Source organism: Mirounga angustirostris, unplaced genomic scaffold (assembly GCF_029215605.1).
Source record: "Mirounga angustirostris isolate CCGP_5_RB_7025 unplaced genomic scaffold, mMirAng1.0.hap1 SCAF_3, whole genome shotgun sequence".
NCBI lineage: Eukaryota > Metazoa > Chordata > Mammalia > Carnivora > Phocidae > Mirounga > Mirounga angustirostris.
The window spans coordinates 176,497,829-176,518,942 of NW_026991711.1; the positions used below are offsets into that span (position 1 = coordinate 176,497,829).

Genomic DNA, 21,114 nt, shown 5'->3' on the forward strand with positions numbered 1-21,114 from the left:
GTCGTGGGGCTGTCCTGTTCAGCGTGGGATGTTTAGCAGCATCCCTGGTCTCTACTTACCAGATGCCACTAGCACACCTCCCCCTCCCTTTTGTGACAATCAGAAATGTCTCCAGACTTGGCCACATGTCTTCTGTGAGGCAAAAACCCCGCTGTGGGGGGCTCCTGGGATAAGCCATGTAATCATCAGTCAGCTCAGGATACAGGCTATTCCCATCAAGGGGGGGGGGGCTGGCATTTGAGCTCCAACCCAATGGATGAGAAGCTGCTACCTGTTCAAGAACTGAGGGAAGAGCGTTCCAAGAGGGAGCATGAGCAAAGGCCCTGAGGTGGGAATGAGCTTGGCCCATCTGAGGAACAGTGTGCCTGGTCCATGGTGACAAGGGCAAGAATGGCATCTGAGAAAGTGGAAGAGATAGGCTTGGTGTCATTAAGCAGGGGCCTTGGCATTGGGACATTTCAAAGAACATTTGTGAGTATTTAGTATGCATCTGGTACCACGCCAGACACTGGAGATTCAAAGATGAATCAATTAAATCATACTCCCTACTCTTCAGGAAGACAGTAAAGTCTTCTAGACTCTAGACTCTTGAGATAGACATGTAAACAAATATATATATCTATATATATATAGCATGAGGCATTGCATTGAAAGATAGGATTATGGACGAAACCTAGAGCTGCACAAGGGGCCCATGCGTAAGCCCATGCTGGGGTCAGAGGGTTCAAGAAGAGCTTTCTTGAAGAGAGCACATCTGATCTGAGTCTTTGGGGGAACAGAGGATGAATGACACTCCGGGCGGAAGGTACAGCATGCGCAAAGTCTCAAGGATGTGGAGCAATATGATGGATTCAGGGAAAGACAAATAGTTAGGTAATATAAGGTACAAGTTCAGGAGGAGGTGAATACTGAGGCATCAGTCTGGCTGGGACAGAAGGTTTTCATGGGAGAGGAGATGACACTAAAGCAGATTTTGGGGCACCTGGCTGGCTCATTGAGTGGAGCCTGAGACTCTTGATCTTGGGGTTGTAAATTTGAGCCCCCCGTTGGGTGTAAAGATTACTTAAAAAATAAAATCTTCAAAGCAGATTCAGAGCAGATGTTGTAAGTCTTCCAGAACAGTCCAGGGGAGGAGAGGAGGGCTTCCTGAGCCCACATGAGGCCCCTAAAACACCCACCCGCACTCCTTATCCCCAGCCCTGTCCTGGCACCATGTATTTCATAAAATGCATCTTGGATGATTATCTATAATCTTGTCAGTGTGTGTGTGTCTGGAGAGTAAGAATTCGATCATTCTGTATTCTCAGCAGGCTCATAGCTGAGCCTGCATTTCCTGTTTCAGATGACAGAGACTGTGTTTTAATTTCCCAATATAATGCCTGGCACAGCCTTACCTGCAGAAAGGTGTGTTCACAATGACTTTTGATAAGGCTTCATAATTCTTCACTTTGCATGTACAGACACAGACTTAGAGACATACAAAGTCCCTTGGCCTGGAAGGGCCTTCTGCAAAGTAGCCTGTTGATATTCTCTCCTCTCCGCCTCCTGCGCAGCACTCACAGGTGGGAAGCTAATCACAGGTGGCAGCCTAATTCCATTCTATCTGATACGTGTTTATTCAGACCTTTGGTGTGCCAAGCTCCGAGAAAAAGCTGGATCGTGGGCAAGGAGACAGGGAGGGAGAAGGCCATAGGTTCTGGCCCTCAAGATGTATCCATATAAGAGAAAGTCCATGCATGTCTGGGGTTTCTGGATTAGGTGTTGGGATTACAGTTCTGTTTAGGGATTCCTCAACCCATCTCTTGGCTTTTTTGAGGGTGAAGACGAGGCCTCCAATTTATTGTGCGTAACGATGCTATATGTCTCTGCTCTCCACGCTGGGGACCCAGCCTTTAGATCCAGCTGTCTATCAGAGGGAGAGAGTGTGTGATTCGGGGGTCAGCTTATCCAGCCTCTTAGGCCCGAGCCCAGGCTGCAGGGAAGAAAACAAGAGCACTGCCTCACCTGCTTCCCTCCCCAACCAACTCCCAGCAGGAGAGAGCTAACTTGACTGTTGGCAGTATTTCCTTCCCTTCTTGTGCTGGGCCAGGGCTAGGGCTGGAGCCAGAAGGTTTGCCCAAATTTGTCGATGTCACCACGCCTGCCCTTGCATCTGCTTCCCTCCCACTGACCTCAACAACTTCTGGAACCCATCAGGAAGGCAGCAGTGCAGGGGGCGGGAGCAGGGGGTGGGTGGGGGGAATGATGTGGTAATTCCACTGGGCTTAGGAGGCAGGATACCAAGGTCCTACTCCTGTCTCTGCCACCCATTGTTGCATAATCCTGGTTCAATCACACCCTCTGACCTTTGTGTTCTCCTCTCATCCTTAAGGGTATATGGTTTACAGGTGACCTGCTTAGGGAGGCCCACGCCCATCTAAATTGGTCCTCTGTCCTTATCATTGGCCCCTCTGCTCGTTCCCTTTATCACAGCACACTTTGTAATCACACACAAATATGTACATATGTGTGTGTGTATATATATGTGTGTATATAAATATAAATAAATACGTATATAATTATGTTTGTTGGCTTATTTGGTTTGTTTCCCTGCCAGAATCTAGATTGCAGGCTCCAGGAATGTAGAGGCTGTGTGTCTTTGACCCTTGCATCCACAGAGCCTAGAACAGTGCTTGGCGCAAAGGAGGGCACAGAATAGTAATTTAGTGAATGAATACGTGAATGAATGGCCATTGACCCACATGATCTTCCAGGTTCCTTCCAGCCGAAAAAGTTTCAGGCTAAGATTTCCCGCCAAGAGGACCATTCCAGGGCCTCTCGCAGAGTCCCCCTGTTGGGGGAAGGTGGGAGGATGTCGAGAGTGGGGGGGTGTGTAGGGGGGCATCCGTCGAGCCTCGACCGCCTCCCCGCCCTCTGGGGATCTTGGATCGGGATCGGCGCAGGTCCGGAGACCGCTCCCGGGCCGGCCAGCGGGGGCGGGGCCAGGCCGCGTCCTGCGGGTGGCATTCGGGGCTTACGCCCGGCCGAGGGTGGCGAGGGGGCGGGTTCGAACGCGAGTCGCGGAGCGGGGCGGGGCCAGGATGCCCCCCACGCCCCCCCAGGCTGGCAGTTCAGGGGGCGGGGCCCCAACCCCGCCGATTCCCTGCCAAGGGGCCTGGGCCGAGCCGTCGCCTAGCAACGCCCCGCCCCGCCCCGCCCGCCCGCGGTCGGCCGCGGGCGCCTGCCCCCAGCATGGCCTGGCCCAGCTGGTCCGCGCCGTGGCTGTGGGTCTCCGGCTGCGGGCTGCTGCTCCTTGTCCTCGTCCTGCTCGTGAGCCCCCGCAGCTGCCGAGCGCGGCGGACCCTCCGCGGCCTGTTCATGGCGCGCAGCAAGCGGCTGCTCTTCCGAATCGGGTTAGTGCCGGGCTCCCGCGGCGGGCGCGCTGCGGAAAGGGGGCTGAGAGGCGGGGGCCGGGGGTAGGGCTTGGGGGTTCGGACGGGGGCTGGGACAACCAGAGCCAGATAAGAGCGATCGAAGGGGCGGGCTGGAGAAGCCACTGATTTGGGGGAACTGAGAAGAGCAGGAGTTGGGGGAGGGCTGGAAAATTGGGATGGGCGGGGGAAGGATTGGAGGGGCAGGCCAGGGAAAGGGGGCATGAGAGGACATCTGGGGAAGAGCCAGATGAGGGGCTGCAGACGGAGCTGGAAAAGGAGGGCAGGTGCAGAAGAGAAGGAATGCCTCAGACCATCGAAGTGTCACTTGAAATCGCCAGCTCCCTCCATGTGTCCCTGTCCTTCTCCCCAACACCCAGCTCCCCACCACACAATGTAAGCTCTTCTGTCCCAAGCGAGAGTCCCAACTCTGTAGGTCCGTCCCTTTCCTTCTATTCCCCCACCCTGGCCCGTGTCTGGAGCCCCAGGCTGTGAAATCCGACCCTTCTCACTCAGCCAGACTTGTGGAGGTTCGCTGACCTCCAATGTCTTTTTCCTGTCAGACCCCCTTCCCCCGGTCCTCCCTCTTTCCTTCCCCCTACTTTTCCCCTTTCCTGGGCCAGACAAGGGGGGTAACCAGCTCTGATCTGCCTGGAGACACTAAAGGGGTGGGGGGGTACCACAAGAAGGCTTCCTAGGGCCCCTAATCCCTTCCCGCAGCCAGCCAGGGCTAGGGGGCAGGACCGCAAGCTTGAGGACAGCTATGATGGGGACGGGAACTGTGGGAGCCCTGGCCACTGGCCAGGTTTCGAGGAGGGCCTAAGCCAGGGAATTTCCTGAGCTTCAGAGAGGACATTGTACAATTTATCCCTCCTGCCCAGACCACCCCAGATCTTCCAAGAAGCTTCAGCGCTGGGATTCTACTCAAACTCAGTCTAAGGAGTAGATACAAGGGCTAGTGGGGGAAAAGTGGAAAAGCATGGGGGGGAGAGAGAATCTTGCATGGGTGCCTTTGGGGCATTCACATCTCTAATGGCTCAAACATTGGTTACATTCTTTTTTTTCTTTTAAGATTTTTTTTATTTTTAAGTAATCTCTACACCCAGCGTAGGGCTCGGCACTCAAACTCATGACCCCAAGATCAAGAGTCACATGCTATACCCACTGAGCCAGCCAGCACCCCAACATTGGTCACATTCTTGATAATGCTCCAACCAAGTCACCATTGCTCTGCAAATAGCGTTAAATAATGAGATTTACAGATATTTAAATAATTTCATATTTGGGACCTAAAAAAAAAATTTCCCCATAAAATTTCTGGGAATTTCACAGCTCTATGTGGAGAAGGATTTTTAAATTTACTTCTGGCTTTCAAAGTCAGTCACATTGAAGTCATACAAATGGCCTGAGGAAGTGGAAAAGAAAGGTTTCCACAAAGAACTGGAATCAGAAGTCCTGAAATAAGAATTTCCAAGATCGCCTTCTCCGAATCCTGAGGGTCTGGGTATTCCTAGAACTTAGGATCTGGGAGTTTCCAAATTCCCCAAACTTGGAATTCTCAGAGAACTTCTTTGGAATTTGGTTTTTCTGTTGGGCTTTCCTGTGTCTGGATCTCCCTATTGCCTTGGAATCAGCTCCCCAAATTTGCAGAGCAGAAGGGCGTGCCTGGAATCAGAATTCCAGATCCTGCCCCTCCACGGTCTGGGAAACAATCAGTTCAGTCCCTTGGGGGAGAGGCTGTTGGCTGCTGGGAGGGACAGGGGGTGTGAGCAGGAAATGGTCTGGGGGAAATGGGCAGGTGTTGCTGCTGGGGGGTTGCCTCCAGGAAGGATGGGGAGGAGGGGGAGGGGAGGATAGGATGGGACAGGCTGTGATGGGAAGGGGCAGAGTGCGGGGCACACTCCACCCTAAACATGGGGCTGGGAGGACCACAAATAGAGGGTTCCATTGGGGGCTGGAAAGCAGGTGATGGAAATACTAAGAGAAGAGCAGTTACCATTAATAACAAGTAATTAATGATTACCACAAGTAATCAGTGGTATTTGAAAATTTTATAAAGGGCTTTCCTCAGACATAACCACAGTTGTCTTGGGATGGGGATGCCTGGGCATCAGGGAGGGTACACCCAGGCTAACCTGAGATAGACACACACATGGGAGCATGGGAGACAGTGAAGCACATTGCATGTGGGGTTGGATGAATCTGCTTTTGAATCCTAAGGTTTGTTGCTTAGTAGCCACGGGACCTTGGATAGATAACTCAGCCTCTCTGTGCCTCGGTTATCTGCATCTGTAAAATGGGCATGGTGATTGTACCTCCCTCATGGGGATCCCGTGAGGACCAAATGAAATTGTGCATACAAATGCAAAGGTCTGGCTCATAGTAAGTGCTTGGGAAATGTTAGCAATGGCTCATTCTGGAGCATGGGGAGTGGGTGGTAGGGTGGCATTGGCCAGGCTCCTTCTGGAGCTTCCTTCCTTACTTCTCCTGTTTTCCAAGCCTATCCTGTCCACCCACCGCTCAGGAAATCCCACATCCCTTTATTCATCCAGTGAACTCCTAACTCTTCTGGGTTGGGATTGTGGGATCACAGATATGAACAGAGTCTGGTTGTTGCTCTCAAAGTATAGGGGAAAGGAGCATGAACAGGGACCCAAACTGGGGCAGGAGGCAGGGCACAAGTTCCCCAGGGAGTGGCAGGGGTGACTGAGGAGGCTGGCATCAGGAGCATGGGGCTCTCCCGTGTGTGCCACCAGCTTTGTGCCTCAGTTTCCCTTTTGCCCCTTTGCCCCTTTGCCTCCAGTGGTAGTTGAGAAGGTGTTGCAGAATGGGGCCCTGTGCCTGGGTGGCTCAGTCAGTTAAGTCTGCCTTCGGCTCAGGTCATGATCCCAGGGTCCTGGGATTTAGCCCCGCATTGGGCTCCCTGCTCAGCGGGAGGCCTGCTTCTCTCTCTCTCCCACTCCCCCTGCTTGTGTTCCCTCTCTCACTGTGTCTCTCTCTGTCAAAAAAATAAATAAAATCTTTAAAGAAAAAAAGAATGGGGCCCTGAGCAGAGCCTCTGTCTCCCGGGGGGGCGGGGGTGAATGGGGAACAAAGCTGAGCTCGTCTGGGGCTCGGAACGTCTTGCACAACTGAGAAAGGAGATGACAGCCAGCCTTTGGGGTGGGCAGTCCTAGCTGCCAAAGCCCTTCTATCCTCCCTGACCAAACCCCCTCTTCATTCCTAGGCAGAGAGGGTCTTTCTTGACTCTCCTGACCCAGGTAAAACCAACTGTCCCTGGGACAGACCTTGCTTGCTCTATTTCTGCAAGAGGAACCCCTTCTCTGGGGCCTGTGAGGCCCACTGGCTTGATTTCAAGGAGCAGCAAGAATCCTGGGCTGAGGGCCCTGAAGTAAATGACCCACCTGCTTGTGACCTGAATGAAGGCTGCGCAGAGGCAGTGGGCTGGGCCATCCCCAGCGCAGCCTGCATGAGGGGAGCAGGGTCCTTTTCCTTTCACAGGCCTTTGGGACCCTGGGGAGCTACAGCCCCAGCATCCACAGCGGCCCCTTGGCTCCAAAGCGTGGCTCTGAGTGGGTGCCTCCTTCCCCGAGCCACATTGCCTACACCCCTGCCCAGGCCTTTGGGACCCTCCTTCACCCCCTGCAGACCTGCCCAATGCCATCTTCCACAGGCCTGGAACTCTTTCTACACTTCCGTCTGGGGCCCATCAGACCTTCCTTCCTCCGTATGTCTCTACCTGTCAAATGTTGTTGCATTCTCAAAGCTCACCTTCAAAATACATCCAAGCACCCCTGGCTGGCTCAGTTGGTAGAGCATGCAACTCTTGATCTTGGGGTCTTGAGCTCAAGCCCCATGTTAGGTGTAGAGTTTACTTTAAAAAAATAAATAAATAAAAATAAAATATATCCCCAATCCGAACACACCTATCCGTACTTCTGCTATTGTCACCCTGGGCCAACCCATGGTCCTCTCCTGCCTGGCCTCCGAAACTGACCACTTCCTTTGGCGTTTGTACCCCCAAAGTATTCTCAGCGCAGCAGTTAGAACGAAACCATTAAGACTTAAGTCAGAAATGCGCCATTCTCTGCTCAGATCCCTCCCGAATGGCCTCAAGGTCCTGGGTGACCAGCCCATCCCCCACCCCACCTTGTATGCTCTTCACCTTGCTCCTTCTGCAAGGTGCCTACTCCGGCCACTTGGCTCTTCCCTAAACACTCTAAGACAGTCTTACCTCTGAGCTGTTCTCTCTCACTAGATTGCTGTTCTCTCTCACTAGAACCTTCTTCCCCCCAGATGGCCACATGGTCTGCTGCCCCACTCCCTTCAGGTCTCTGCTCAAATCTCACCCTACTGGGGAGTCTTGCTCTGACCACCCCATATAAAAATAGCAACACTCACACCCCTGCACTCTCTCCCCTCTCCCCTGCTTTATTGTTCTCCATAGTACATATCACCATAGGGCATCCTATACATTGATTTGTCTATTGGTTTATTGGTTTCCTCCCCCAACCAGCATCTGAGCCGCAGGAGGGAAGAAATATCTTTCAGTGATGTATCCCAGTGTCCAGAACAGTGCCAGGCACACAGCTGGCCCTTGTTAAAACGTTTTTTGAATGAATGACGCAGGTGCCGTCTCCTCCATGAAGCCTGCCCAGCCTCCCCAGCCCAAATTCATCTCGGCCTCCAGCATGACCTTGGCCCTGGCCTCCCCCTTAGAACTTTCACTGCACATTCTGGCTTGTTCTTACATTAGGTGTCCATAGGTCTGATTCCCCCACTGGACTCCTAGCCCAGGGAACAGGACTGAATCAAGAGGGCCTGGCACTGGGGTGAGGGAGAGCAGGGGAAAGCTGAAGGAACAGACCCAAACCCAAATCAAACAAAACCCAGGGGCCTTGGCTGGGCAGGTGGCCAGGGTCGCAGGCAGGACTGAGACCTGGCCAAGAGGCCTCCAGCCATGGCGATGCCTCTGATTCCCCTTGAGAGTCCTCAGCCGGCCTCCTCCTCGCTCTGGGGAAGATGGATGGAGTCCAGAGAGGGCTGTGAGGGCTGCGGGCCGGCATGGAGCCTGGAGCTCGGCTGCGTGGTCCCCCGGGCAGGCCTGTTCCGACCCCGCGCAGGTATTGCCCCTCTCCTGGGAATGGGGAAGTGCCCCCCCCAACTCCAGGCTTGCCGGCAGCTTCAGGAAACTCCCTCCCTAGGGCCTTTTTAGCTGTCTCATTATCTTCTTTGGTTTCCTCAGTTTTCAGAAAGTGTAAAACATTGAGTCTCTTTCTGTTCCTAAGGGTCCTGAGAGCAGGCCCCGTTCCAGTAGCGCTCCAGGCCCCTCGGCCCTCAGACAGGCATTTCTGGGTTTGGTTTCATAAAGAGGTGCAAAGCCTGGGGCAGTCTGTGTCCTGGGGGGCATGAGAGGAGATGCCAAAAGTGCCCCCTTGACCAGAGGCCGCAGCAACCTGGGCCTGCGTGTTGGGGCCTAGTGGAGTTCAGGGCCCAGGACGAGGTGGGACTGACACTTGAGAGCCCTCAGGCCTCTCTGGCCCAGATGGGGAGACTGCCCGCGGGAGGAGGGGAAGAAGAGCTCCATTGTGTGTTCTGCACTGGGTGTCTGAGGGAGCAGGGGGAGGGGAGGGGCTGTGTCTCAGTCCCCAGCTGGCCCACAGGCCTCCCATGGGGCTAGAAGTTCAGACTCAGAAGCCAGAGAAGCCATGCTTCTGTTCAGTGAGGCTGGGAGTGAAAGGTGTGCCCGTGACCCCTCACTGGGGTGACTGGTGCTGTGTCCCAGCCCTAACCCCTCAGGGAAGGCCCCTCAGGGCAACTGCAGGGGATCACCCCAGGCAATCTGCCCCCACCCCCACCCAAACCTGCACAGCGGTTTTTCTGAGTCCCAGGAGACCAATTAGGAAACTTTTCTTTTGTTTTTGGTGAAGGGACAGTGGGTAGTTCTGGGCCCCAGAACTGCTGAATCAGAATCCAGGCAAGGGGCCAGGGCATCGGGGGTGGGGGTGGGGCTGAGGGTGGGGGCGGGGAGAGCAGGGAGAAGAGGAAAAGGTCCAAATCTTCCTGTTTAACCAGCACCCCAAATCATTCTGATGAGTGGCCTCAGGCCCAGATCCCACCTTTCTGACAATGCCTGGGAACCCCATGGCAGAGAGTTTGAATCCCACATCAGGCCCTGGGGTGTCAGCAGCATCTTGTAAATCATGTGACCTTTCCAGGCTGAGCTGCTCCTTCAGGGAGGAGGAGGAGCACCCGGTTTCACAGAGAGGGAAACCTAGGCGGGGAGTGCGTTCCTGGTTCTTGCCTCTGGCAAAATTAGAAAGGAAGCTGTAGGGGCCCGTTAGATGGGGCAGTGACTCCCAGCGAGGTGGGGGGGGCTAGCAGATGGGACAGGTTCTTCCCAGTGACTCCTTCACCTTCACATTTTCCTGGCTGGGGTCTGTTCTGTTTTCCTACTCTTCTGCCCATGGAACCATCAACCCAGTCATAAATCCGGGATTAGGAATCAGAACCTTGATTTGAAAGGGACCTTCAGGATTCTCCAGTTCAGGGTGTCTTACCCTGAGGTCCATGGGGTCTCGGACCCTCTGCATTCATCAGCAAAATGCAGCACATGTAATGAGTTCGGCCCAAGTATGGGTCTCGAAAAGGCTAAAACCAGTGATCCAAGAGGTCCCAGGGGCCAGATACTAGGCCGCGTGTCTGCATCACTGAAATCACCCTGACATATCCTTTTTCTCAACAGAGACCCTCAGAGGAGGTGGGTGTCTACCCGAAAATACTTCAGGCCCACTCATGTCATCCTCCGTCCTCATTCGGGGTTCAGGGAGGATGTTAGTAGTTAAGAGTGTGAACTCTAGGATCAGGCTGCTGGGGATGATTCTCTGCCCCACCACTCGCTTTGGTGTGATCCTGAGTGGACCCCTTCCCACCTTTCCGGGCTTCTGTGTCCTCGTCTATAACATGGAGGAACGAATAGTAGCTGCCTCCAGGTTGTTTGGGGGTGGACAGGAGATGACTGGTGGGGAGACACTTAGCTCAGGGCTACACTGAGGTGAGGTTGGGAGGAGATGAGCCCGTGCGCTCCATGCGTGTGCAGACCCCTGTCCAGTGCTCCCTCCATCTCCTCCATTCAGGGGCCCCGGGCCCAGACCCCAGAACCTGGGAGGTTGGGATTTGGTGCCCTGTGACGCAGCCCCACCCATGCCCTTGGGTCTAGGTGACCTGGTTATCAGAGCACCCTGCTGGGCCAGGTGTGTGGGTGCAGCAGGGAGAGGGAGGGACGTGGGAAGCCGATGGGCAAGCAGGGGAGGGGAGAGCAGGGGCAGAGGCGGTTGCAGCTTGGGCTCATAAGCCCCCACCAGGCGTCACAAGGTCCACAGCCAGGCATGGGGCCCGCAGAGCTGATGGAGCACTCTCTGCACCAGGTCGCTGCTTTAACACCGGCATGCTAGCCACCCACCCCCCCCAGCCTTTCCTGGGCACCAAGTCAGCATTTTCTGAGAGCCAGTTTGTGCTGTGCTGGGGCTGGGGGTACCCCGGGGGGTGGTGCGGAGGAGCCTGGAGGAGCAGGCTGGGTTACCAGCCGAGTCCGCCTACACCATGCATGGCACTGATTAGACACCAGGGAGAAGTGGATAAGGCCCTGCCACTGAGGGACCAGGGAGGTGGCTTTGAGCCGAGTGCCCAAGGATACTTAGGATTCGAGTAAATCCAGAAGGCCTGGAGGGTATTCAAGGCCACAGGGCAGGAGCTGAGGCAGGATGGTAGTCTGAGATTTGCAGGAGGTATTGGAGGCATTCACAAGAAGATAGATAATATAACAATTCCCCCGACCTCCCAGCTTAAGCAACAAAATATTACTGACATGGTGAAGTCCCTGTGCCCACCTCGCAGCCCACCTCCTTCCTGCCCCTGCGGGAACCCAGCTGAGCTGCACCTCGACCGTGCCCTCAGCTGCCTTGATTCTTTCCCTGCATCCGCCTGTATCCCCAAGCAATATAGATAGTGCTTTTGCATGCTTTGGCATTTTTAGTTATTTTGGGGTTTTTTTTAAGATTTTATTTATTTATTTGAGAGAGAGCGAGCGCATGTACACACAAGTGGGGGGAGGGGCAGAGGGGCTGATCCCAGGACCCTGGGGATCATGACTTGAGCCCAAGGCAGACACTTAACCGGCTGAGCCCCTCAGGCGCCTTGCTTTGGCGTTTTTAATAACTGTTGCAGATTGTCTGTTTTCCCTGTAGTATGTCTGTTAGCTTAATGTTGTGTATTTGAGTTTTGTGCACGTTGAGACCTGGTGCTCTAGATCATTCTGGTTGTCAGACACACCCCTGTCACCAGTGGGGAGCCACAGAGGGCTCTTGAGCAGGAGCAGGACTCGTTCAGGTGGCGCTTTAAGAACTTACATTTTTCCATTGGTTTGCGGTTTGGGCAGAGAGCTGAGGAAAGGCGGCTTTCGCAAGGGCCTCATGAAGAGCTTCGGGGGCCTGTTCCCTGGCGCAGCCCATGTTGCGTTGTGGGGAGGCGAGACTGAGAGGATTCAGTTGGGGTAGCATATGTCAGGGAGAGAGTTCAATGTGGAGCTCAAGCTGTGTCACTGGGAGGGTGACACGGCCTTTCCCAGAGAGCGAGGCCGTAGGGGGATACGGGAAGGAGCTCACAAGCACGGTTTTGGACGCTGGTGACTGTGACGCCCAGCCAGCACAGCAGGCAGATGAAGAAGGAGCCACAGTTCTGAGGCTGGAGAGAGTCACACAGCAGTCACTGCCGGAAGGAGCAGGCCTGGGGACAGGATCCCAGAGTCACTGGGTCCTCGCCCCCGCCTCCCAGCCCAGGCCAGCCTTCCGGTGCTCTGTACAGTGACCCAGACCTCAGGCCCACAAAGCCACCTCGTCCCTCCCCCCATAGCCAAGCAGGGCACCCATCTTAGGTCTGGCATCCATTCCCCCCTACCTCTGCCTCACCCCTCCAGTCCTGTCACCCTGACAGTCCCTTGTCATGTCCCCCACTGACGACTCAGTTCCTCCGGCCACCTGCCATCCTGCGCCCTTTCACCGCTCCCTCCAGCACTGCAGGCCCCCAAGCTCTTAAACAGGGAAGTCAAAGCATGTGCCTCCCCGCTTTAAAACCCGCCAGCAATGCCCCCCCACCCCCAGGCTGGCCTGCCCACCCCCTGACCCCTTCCCTGGCACTCTCCATCCCTCCGCCCTGCCTGGCAACTCCTAGAACATGCCTGCCTGCCTCGGGGCCTTGGTGCCATTGCGCCCCGGACAGCCTGCCCTCCGTCTCTCCTTTCCGTTCCGGCTCAGGTGTGACCGTCAGGGGTGTGACCGTCAGGGAAGAGCCAGGCCTTTTCCCTGAGCACCTTGTCTGCAGTCAGACTGCGTCCCCTCTGCTGCTCTCTTGCCTCACCAGCTGCACTCAGCCGCTTGCCTCTGACTGACTCCTTCCCTGGTCTGGGGTCTGGCGGCCCCGGCGGCCTTGCTCTCTGCTCTCTGCCCTGCGTCCAGCACGTGCAGCAAGGATTTGCTGAAGAGAGTGAATGAAAGAAAGGGGCCTTGTTGATGGCAGCCTCCCAGTGCACAGCCCCTGCCCTCGTGGCTCTTGACCTTCGCTGGGGGAGAAAGCACATATAAGAAGCATCCAGTAAGGGAAGACAGGCAACATTTATCAGTCCCTCCTGAATGTGGACAGCCATGTTCCAACAGCTGTGAGGGGGCCCCGGCCGAATTTGGGAAGGAAGCGACAGTTGCTAAACCTTCCACCCACCAGGCCCTCGGCGGACTATTCACATTTGTTATCTTGTTTTATGTCACTGAACGTTCACACAGTCCTGCAGGACTAAGTCATGGTGTCGCCACTCTGTAGATGAAGCTGATCTAAGAGACCAATAACTCGCCCAAGGACACGGGGCTGGGGGCGCCAAGCCATCACTGGAACCCAGAGCTTCCTGTGGCCAGGGCCCAGGCACTTTCTATAAGCCTAAGTAGGAAGGAGTGAGGTCAGGAACAGGACTCCAGGCATGGATGCAAGGTGGTGTCAGGGCACAGACGAAAGTGATTTTATTGACTTATTTATGATCTTTTAAGTTTTCATTTTGAAATAATTTCAGACTTGCAAAAACAGTACACAGGATCCACCTATACCTCTCACCGGGCTCCCCTGAATGCTACGTCTTCCCTAACCACAGACAGTCAGCAAAACCGAGACGTTAGGGCACCTGGGTGGCTCAGTTGGTTAGGCGACTGCCTTCGGCTCAGGTCATGATCCTGGAGTCCCGGGATCGAGTCCCGCATCGGGCTCCCTGCTCAGCAGGGAGTCTGCTTCTCCCTCTGACCCTCCCCCCTCTCATGCTCTATCTCATTCTCTCTCTCAAATAAATAAATAAAATCTTTAAAAAAAAAATAAAAAAAAAAACCCGAGATGTTAACGTCCATATAAACTCTTACCGACTCTCCAGACCTTACTGAAATTTTTCCAGTTGTCCCATTAACATTCCTCTTCTGGTCTAGAATCCGATCCAGGACATTTATGTTGTTCCAGCCGATCCCTTCCTGCTGGGCCTATCTGGTGCGCCGGCTCTGTAATTACCAGAGCACAGCGCAGAGAACGGGCAGCCCCTGCCGGCTGGGTGCTTTCCTCCCCGCAGGGACTTTTACACTTCCCGTCTGTCCCGTTCTTGGTGAGCCTTCCCCAGATTCTGGCCCAGCGGGCCCCCTCGCTTCTTAGAAATGTCACCTCCAGAGTGGCCTTCCTTGATGTCACCATTCTCTGTTCTGTTGCCCAGTTTGGTGTTGTCATCTTGACTTGACAATGTGTTTGTTATCCTGCCTGTCCCATTAGCTTATGTATAAGCTGCCAGAGGGCAGTGACTCTGCCTTACTCACTCTGCCCAAAGCCGAGCCAGGCCTCACTAAATACTGTTGCATGGGTGAAAGTGGGAAGATCTGCAACCAATTTGAAAATGAAACAGAAAGAGGGCCAGGGTGCCTGAGTGGCTCAGTCAGTTGGACGTCTGCCTTCAGCTTGGGTCGTGATCCCAGGGTTGGTTCTGGGATCGAGCCCCACGTCGGGCTCCCTGCACAGTGGGGAGCCTGCTTCTCCCATTCCCACTGCTGCTCCCCCTGGCTGTACTCTCTATCTCTGTCAAATAAATAAATAAAATCTGAAAGAGAGAGAGAAAGAAAGAAAAGAAAGAAAGACTATGGAAACTGGACATAAAGACACAGAAAGCATGGCAAAACCCTGCCACAGGGCGTCCAATTTCCCGAGGCACACGGGTGCACGCGCACCCAGAACAGAGATGGCAGTGATTAATCTCTAATGCAATCATGGAGACCTGCTCATGTTTGACCAACTTGTTTGTAGACAAATCAGCCAGCTCTTCCCAAAGGGGCCTCAAGAGCGGCTGCCCCTGCCCCCTCCACCCCAAGATAGACACAGCAAATCTCCATAGATATTTAGGGTCCATCATCTACCCCCAACCCTGCACCTTGACTCCTCTCAGGCTTTTTTTTTTTTTAAGATTTTATTTATTTATTTGAGAGAGAAAGAGCAGGAGAGAGAGCGAGCAGGGGGGAGGGGCAGAGGGAGAAGGAGAAGCAGACTCCACATTGAGCAGGGAGTCCGACACGGGGCTCAGTCCCAGGACTCTGGGATCACGACCTGAGCTGAAGGCAGACACTTAACCAACTGAACCACCAAGGTGCCCCTTCTCTGTCTCAGTCTTAATCAGCCAGAATCCCTGCCCCTTTTCTGACTGACTTGCTGGATGACCCTAAACACTGACACAGGAGGCTTTTGACACCAGCAGCCCAGCACCCCACCCTGGTCTCATTTTTCCTTGTGAGAGACCAAGGTGTGAGACAGTTTGAAGTGGCTTGTCCTGAGCTGGCTGGGCTGCTCACAATATTTGCAGGGCCCGGTGTAAAATGGAATCTGGAGCCTATTGCTCAAAGAGCAGGAAAAAGGTGCCATGAAAGATACTAAAATATAAGCTTTTCCTTTCTTCTACGATTTCGCTTTTGATTTTGTCTTGATGTTTTTATTTATTTATTTTTTTTTTAAGATTTTATTTGTTTGACAGAGACACAGTGAGAGAGGGAACACAAGCAGGGGGAGTGGGAGAGGGAGAAGCAGGCTTCCCATGGAGCAGGGAGCCCGATGTGGGGCTCCATCCCAGGACCCTGGGATCATGACCTGAGCCGAAGGCAGACGCTTAACGACTGAGCCACCCAGGCACCCCTGTCCTGATGTTTTTAATTTGCTACTTAACATCAGCATAAGTAAAAAAAAATTAAAAATCTAAATTATCAGCATGAATTTTGCCTTTTGCTTTATTATATATAATCCCAGTTTTTTGTTTTTGATTTGCGGGGGGGGGGGGGGGGGGGTTACAGGTAGGAGAGGGAGAGAATCCCAAGCAGGCTCCACACCAGCACAGAGCGCTATCCCCAAACCCTGAGATCAGGACCTGAGCTGAAACCGAGTGGGAGAGGTTCAACCGAGCCACCCAGGCACCCCTGTACAATCCCAGTTTCAAATGCAAATATAAGGACATTTAAGTCACATATGAAATCACTGAAACTGTAATTCACGTTTCCTAGCTTGTACACAGTATTTTGTTCTTACCCAAGCAGTGGAAATGCCGCACAAAACGGAATCACCTGTTTCTATTTTCACTTTTGGTACACCCACATTCTGCCAGCCCCGTCTGCCTCCGGCTTACTAACGAGCCAGGGAGGACGGAAGGGACAGGACAGATGGGCTACCCTCTTTCCCTTGCCTCCTGTAGCGTTGTTTGCAGCGAAAACGGATCATACAGGGAAGTAACACGAGTAAGAAAGGATGGGGCAGGGTTTCTCGGTCATTTGTGTTTCTTAGAACACCTTCTTTATGCATCTGAAGCACGTTCTGGTTTGGACCAAGCCGTGGCCTCTGTATACATAGATGTATACTCACCTTGTAGCCCCTTTGAGTCTTGAATCCCCACCACGGTGGGGCCACCAGAATCCTGTGCTCGTGGGCACCGTGAACGTGGGGCGGGGGGGAAACATTAGGGACCGAGCATGCGCATACTGTGTGGGCTTCGACCCCCGCATTCCCTCGTCCTCTCAGACTTCACTTCCGGGACACAAATCCAAAGGTAAAATCATGAAGAATTTCAAGATGGCGGCAGTGGAGCATTGAACCCAGCGTGGGGCCGTGTGTGCCTGCGCCGGTCACATGCTCGCCCTGCATGCCGCCATCCTGTGTTTGGAGGACTCTTAGTCACAAGACCCCTCTGTGCCTTGTGCCACTTTCTCGCCTGTCGCATTTGTAGCCTGAGATGGCCTGATGTGGTGGTGGGAAGAGGGAGTGTGGTCAGGCCATCCCGCCTCGCCTCTGCCTGCTTCCTCCACCAACCCACCAACCCACCAACCCACCGGACAGAACTTTCTATAGTTTCCCCAAACAAGGCCCTGCTGTCTGCTGCCTCTGGGCCTTGCCTGGTGTTTCCTCTGCCCCGGAGGCTCTCCGAGTTTGGTCCCCGGGCCAGCGGCAACCAGCAGCACCTGGAGCTTGTTAGAAATGCAAATTCCCAGGCCCCACCCCGGACCGGCTGAGCCGGCACAGACAGGGGGACGGGGCAGGGAATCTGGTTCAGCAGCTCCCCGGCGTGATGTGATTGCCCACTGCTCTTTGGAACTACGTTTCCCACCTCATTTCGCTTCCTAACTCCCCCACCCCTTTTGGGGAATAAACCCCTCACCCTCAGAGTCCCTTCTGTGAATCCCTCAGCTCCCATCTCCCCCGATGGGCCTGGGGCTTGGGGGTGTCTGTCCCCTTCTCCCCCTCGGCCTGAGGACCGAGAGACCGAGCAGGGCACACAGGAGGCACACACTAAGTGGCGGCAGAGACGCGCCGACTGCGGGGGTGGCCGAGGGTGGGGACGGGGGCGGGGCTGAGCGCAGACCTCCCCCCCTGCAGGTACAGCCTGTACACGCGCACCTGGCTCGGGTACCTCTTCTACCGCCAGCAGCTGCGCAGGGCTCGGAACCGCTACCCCAAAGGCCACTCCAGAACGCAGCCCCGCCTCTTCAACGGTGAGCTCTGGCTGCCCCGGGCCAGCGTGGCCCCAAGCCGTGCCCACCCCCACCCCCGCCTACGCGCCATCATACTGCCCCCCTCCACCGCTGGGCTCCCTGCCCGGCACCCCGCCCACGGCCCGTCTCTGTCCCCCAGGAGTGAAGGTGCTTCCCATCCCCGTCCTCTCAGACAACTACAGCTACCTCATCATCGACACCCATGCCCGGCTGGCTGTGGCTGTGGACCCCTCAGACCCTCAGGCCGTACAGGTGAGGGGAGGAGGACTGGGGGCGGGGCAGGGGTACTTTGGGTCATCGTGGGGACTGGCAGCTCTCCCTCACTGGAGAGGGGCTGTCCCTGATCCCTCTGCCGGTGGGATGTGCCCCCTCCTTGTGCCCTAACACACAGACCCTGACATGCAAGTACACACAGAGACCCCCCCCCAACCACAGCAGGGGGTGGGGCCAGTGTCCGGGGCATGGCGGGGGCTGGTGGGGGGGGGGGGCGGGGACAGCCGAGGGGGAAGCCGAGCCAGACGGAAAGGGATGCTGACTCAGGACCATGGTCTGAGGTTTCTTCTGTCTTTCACTCTCTGTGGCACCTTTCTGACCCTCCTACTTCTCTCCTCATCTGTGTCTGTCAGTGTCTGGGTCTCTCCATCTTTCCTTCCCATTTCTTATTTCTCTGTGTGCACATGTATCTGTGTGTTCCTCTGCCCCTCGCGCCTCCCTCCACCCACCTCCCCATGGCCTCCCCTATGCCCTGGCTCAGCCTCGGCTGCCCCACTTCTCCCCAGCCTTCTCCTCCCTACCCTCTCATTCTCTAGCTCATCACCTCCCTGTCCCTCATCCTCCCTGCTCTCCCCCCTTTGCCCAGCACCTGCGCCCCTGTCCCTTCCTACACACTGCTCCTCCATCTCAGTACCTCTTCTCTCCCCCAGGCTTCCATTGAAAAGGAGGGCGTTAATTTGGTTGCCATCCTCTGCACCCACAAGCACTGGTAAGGGGCTGGGGTGGGGGTCTGGGTACAGATGATCTTCGCTGGCCGACCCTTGCCCCATTGGGCTTGGCAGGACTAGGCCCAGTGAGGACAGGCTGGGCTGGGGGGCAGGGAGTCAGGATGCGAGGGCACCCACCTTCTTCATAAAGTCATGGGGGCACCAGCAGAGAAGGAGGGAATGGGTGGGTCTCCCACCGCAGCACTTATCAGGCTCCTGAAACCCTAGAGGAGGGCAGGGCAGGCATTTATCTTTCGTTCCTTGGGCATGTATTAGATGCCCAGTGTGCTCAGGACATGGGCAAACCCTGTGAGTTCTTTCCTCAAGGAGATTATAGTCGGTAGGGGAGACAGCCTTGTGTGACAGTGTACAACAATGACAAACATTTAGGTGGCAGTTGGCACAAAGTACACGAGGTGGAGGCCCTTGGTGAAGTGTGACCAGATCCACTTGGAGGAATTAGACGCTGATGACCCTGGAGCTGAGAGAGTCCAGAAAGATCAGTCGGCACTGGCTGGGCGATGGAGGGGAGGGGTGGCAAGTCGTGGGGATGATGCTGAGAGCAGGGGAGCAGCTCGAACAAAGGCCTAGAGGTGTGGACAGCTTGGCTCAGTTCAGAAGCCTAGGGCTCAGGGCTCGAAGGCCTGGAGATCTGGAACGAGGAAGGCAAAGAGGCCTAGTACCATTGCCCCTCAGAGTCCCTGCCTGTCTCTGCCATCCTCCAGGGACCACAGTGGAGGAAACCGTGACCTCAGCCGGCGGCACCAGGACTGTCGGGTGTATGGGAGCCCTCAGGACGGCATCCCCTACCTCACCCAGTAAGTCCCTGACCCGGGGTGGGTGGCCCTTCTGTGCCCCCTTTCCCACACCCCATCCTGCAGTCGACTATTGCAGGACTGCCAGCAGTTGGATCTTTGCTGAAGCCCTTCGTGGCCCTTAGAGGGCATATCACAGCCCACCCCCCAACTCATCCAGCCATGGTCCCCAAGAGAGGGAGAGACGAGGGTTTGGATCTGAAGCCCTGGGCACCGTCAGTGCCTTCCCTGTCTGGTGTGGGGTGTGTCTGTCCCCTTCTCCCTCTTGGACCTGAGGACTGAGCAGGGCAAACAGTAAGGCTCCGTCCAGACACTGCATGTCCCTGCCTCCTTCAAATCACCCAGCCCCTTGGGCCTCGGGTAGGGCAAGGATCAGCACGGCCCAAGCTCTAGCACCTTCGCTCCCCTACTGCCTTGCTTCTCAGTCCCCTGTGTCATCAAGATGTGGTTAGCGTGGGACGGCTTCAGATCCAGGCTCTGGCCACTCCTGGCCACACGCAAGGCCATCTGGTCTACCTGCTGGATGGGGAGCCCTACAAGGGTCCCTCCTGCCTCTTCTCAGGGGACCTGCTCTTCCTCTCTGGCTGTGGTGAGTTCCTCCCAAAAAGGGAAGCAGGAGTGGGGGGTAGGGGTCAGGGCAGAGACCCAAGGACAGCACAGCCGCATGCAGTGCACGAAAACTTTGCTTTCAGTGCAGACACTGCCTTGCTGTTACTCCCATCGTGTTAGCCCATTGTTTTGAACACCCTCACGACTCCCCCACAGGGGATGCACAGAATGAGACAATGCTTGCAACTGAGTACAGACCTGGCAGGGCGTTTGTTTCCACTGAGTAGAGCCTACCTAGTTCTCCAGTACCTGGAGAGACTAGGTTGCAAAAAGTGGAGAAGCGCCGAATGAGAGGGTGACCCGTGGGTAGGAGAGGATCACGGTCCCAGGCTGCGCGGAGTCTCAGAGGGCAGCCCAGGCAAAGAAAGAAGTGCTCTGTGGAAAAGAGCCACCCCACACCAACTGTGCCTGGGGCCCTGGGCACTCAGCCTGAAGATTCCATCCCCCTCTCCATCCACGTGTCAATATGTGCAATGCGGGCCTTCCCACAGGCTTGGTTGGGGAGTGACTGTGGGCTCAGCAACTAGTGGGAAGGAGGACGTAGAGGCCCGGGGGGTGAGTGTGGCAGGGGCCAGGTTGAGGCCTGGTGGCCAGCCCCAGCTATGCACGCTGGTCACCACCCCCCTCCATGTACCTTAGACTGAGCTGTGTTCTTCTACCTTGTAACACACCCACTGCCCCTCACCAGGACGGACCTTTGAGGGCACCGCAGAGACCATGCTGAGCTCCCTGGACACGGTGCTGGGGCTGGGGGATGACACTCTGCTGTGGCCTGGTGAGGTCCCCCTCCCACTCCTCCCTCACTCCCCTGGAGTTCCAGCCGCCCCAGCTGCTGGCCCAGAGGGGACACCACTCCAGCTCTGGAGCCAACTCTAGCCGTGAGGGCAGAGCCCCCTTCATTCTGGAGTTCTGGCTCTGAATGCCTCTGCTTCTCACGCCAACTGCCCCTGACAGCCAGCCCTCGGCCTCTTGGGAGCCCTGCAGGCCCCAGTGCATCCCAGAGAGTTGGCTGATATTTTATAGCCAGAGCCGAGAACAGAAAACAGCCTTTGCTTATCAGAGAAGTCAGTAAATCCGCTCTGCACGTATCCACTGCATGCATCCATAGCCCACATTGCGTGTGCATCCATCCCCATGCATGTATGTGGCACATCTGTCCGTCCAGGCATCCAGACACTGCATGTCCCTACATACATCCACGAACATTGGATAG

At 55.4% G+C, this 21,114-nt stretch overlaps 1 protein-coding gene across 3 annotated transcripts in view; it reads left to right on the forward strand.

The window, feature by feature from the left end:
• PNKD (PNKD metallo-beta-lactamase domain containing) overlaps positions 1-21,114 on the forward strand; it is a 62,189-nt gene that overhangs the window by 38,313 nt on the left and 2,762 nt on the right. For 2 of the 3 annotated variants that reach the window (XM_064587041.1, XM_064587040.1), the window contains exons 3-8: positions 17,382-17,497; positions 17,637-17,749; positions 18,421-18,479; positions 19,203-19,295; positions 19,718-19,881; positions 20,590-20,676. In XM_064587041.1, coding sequence (XP_064443111.1) covers positions 17,382-17,497; positions 17,637-17,749; positions 18,421-18,479; positions 19,203-19,295; positions 19,718-19,881; positions 20,590-20,676 — 632 coding nt within the window. Of the gene's footprint in view, positions 1-3,187; positions 3,393-17,381; positions 17,498-17,636; positions 17,750-18,420; positions 18,480-19,202; positions 19,296-19,717; positions 19,882-20,589; positions 20,677-21,114 lie in introns of those variants that run through there. The other variant, XM_045868009.3, reaches the window with a different exon arrangement.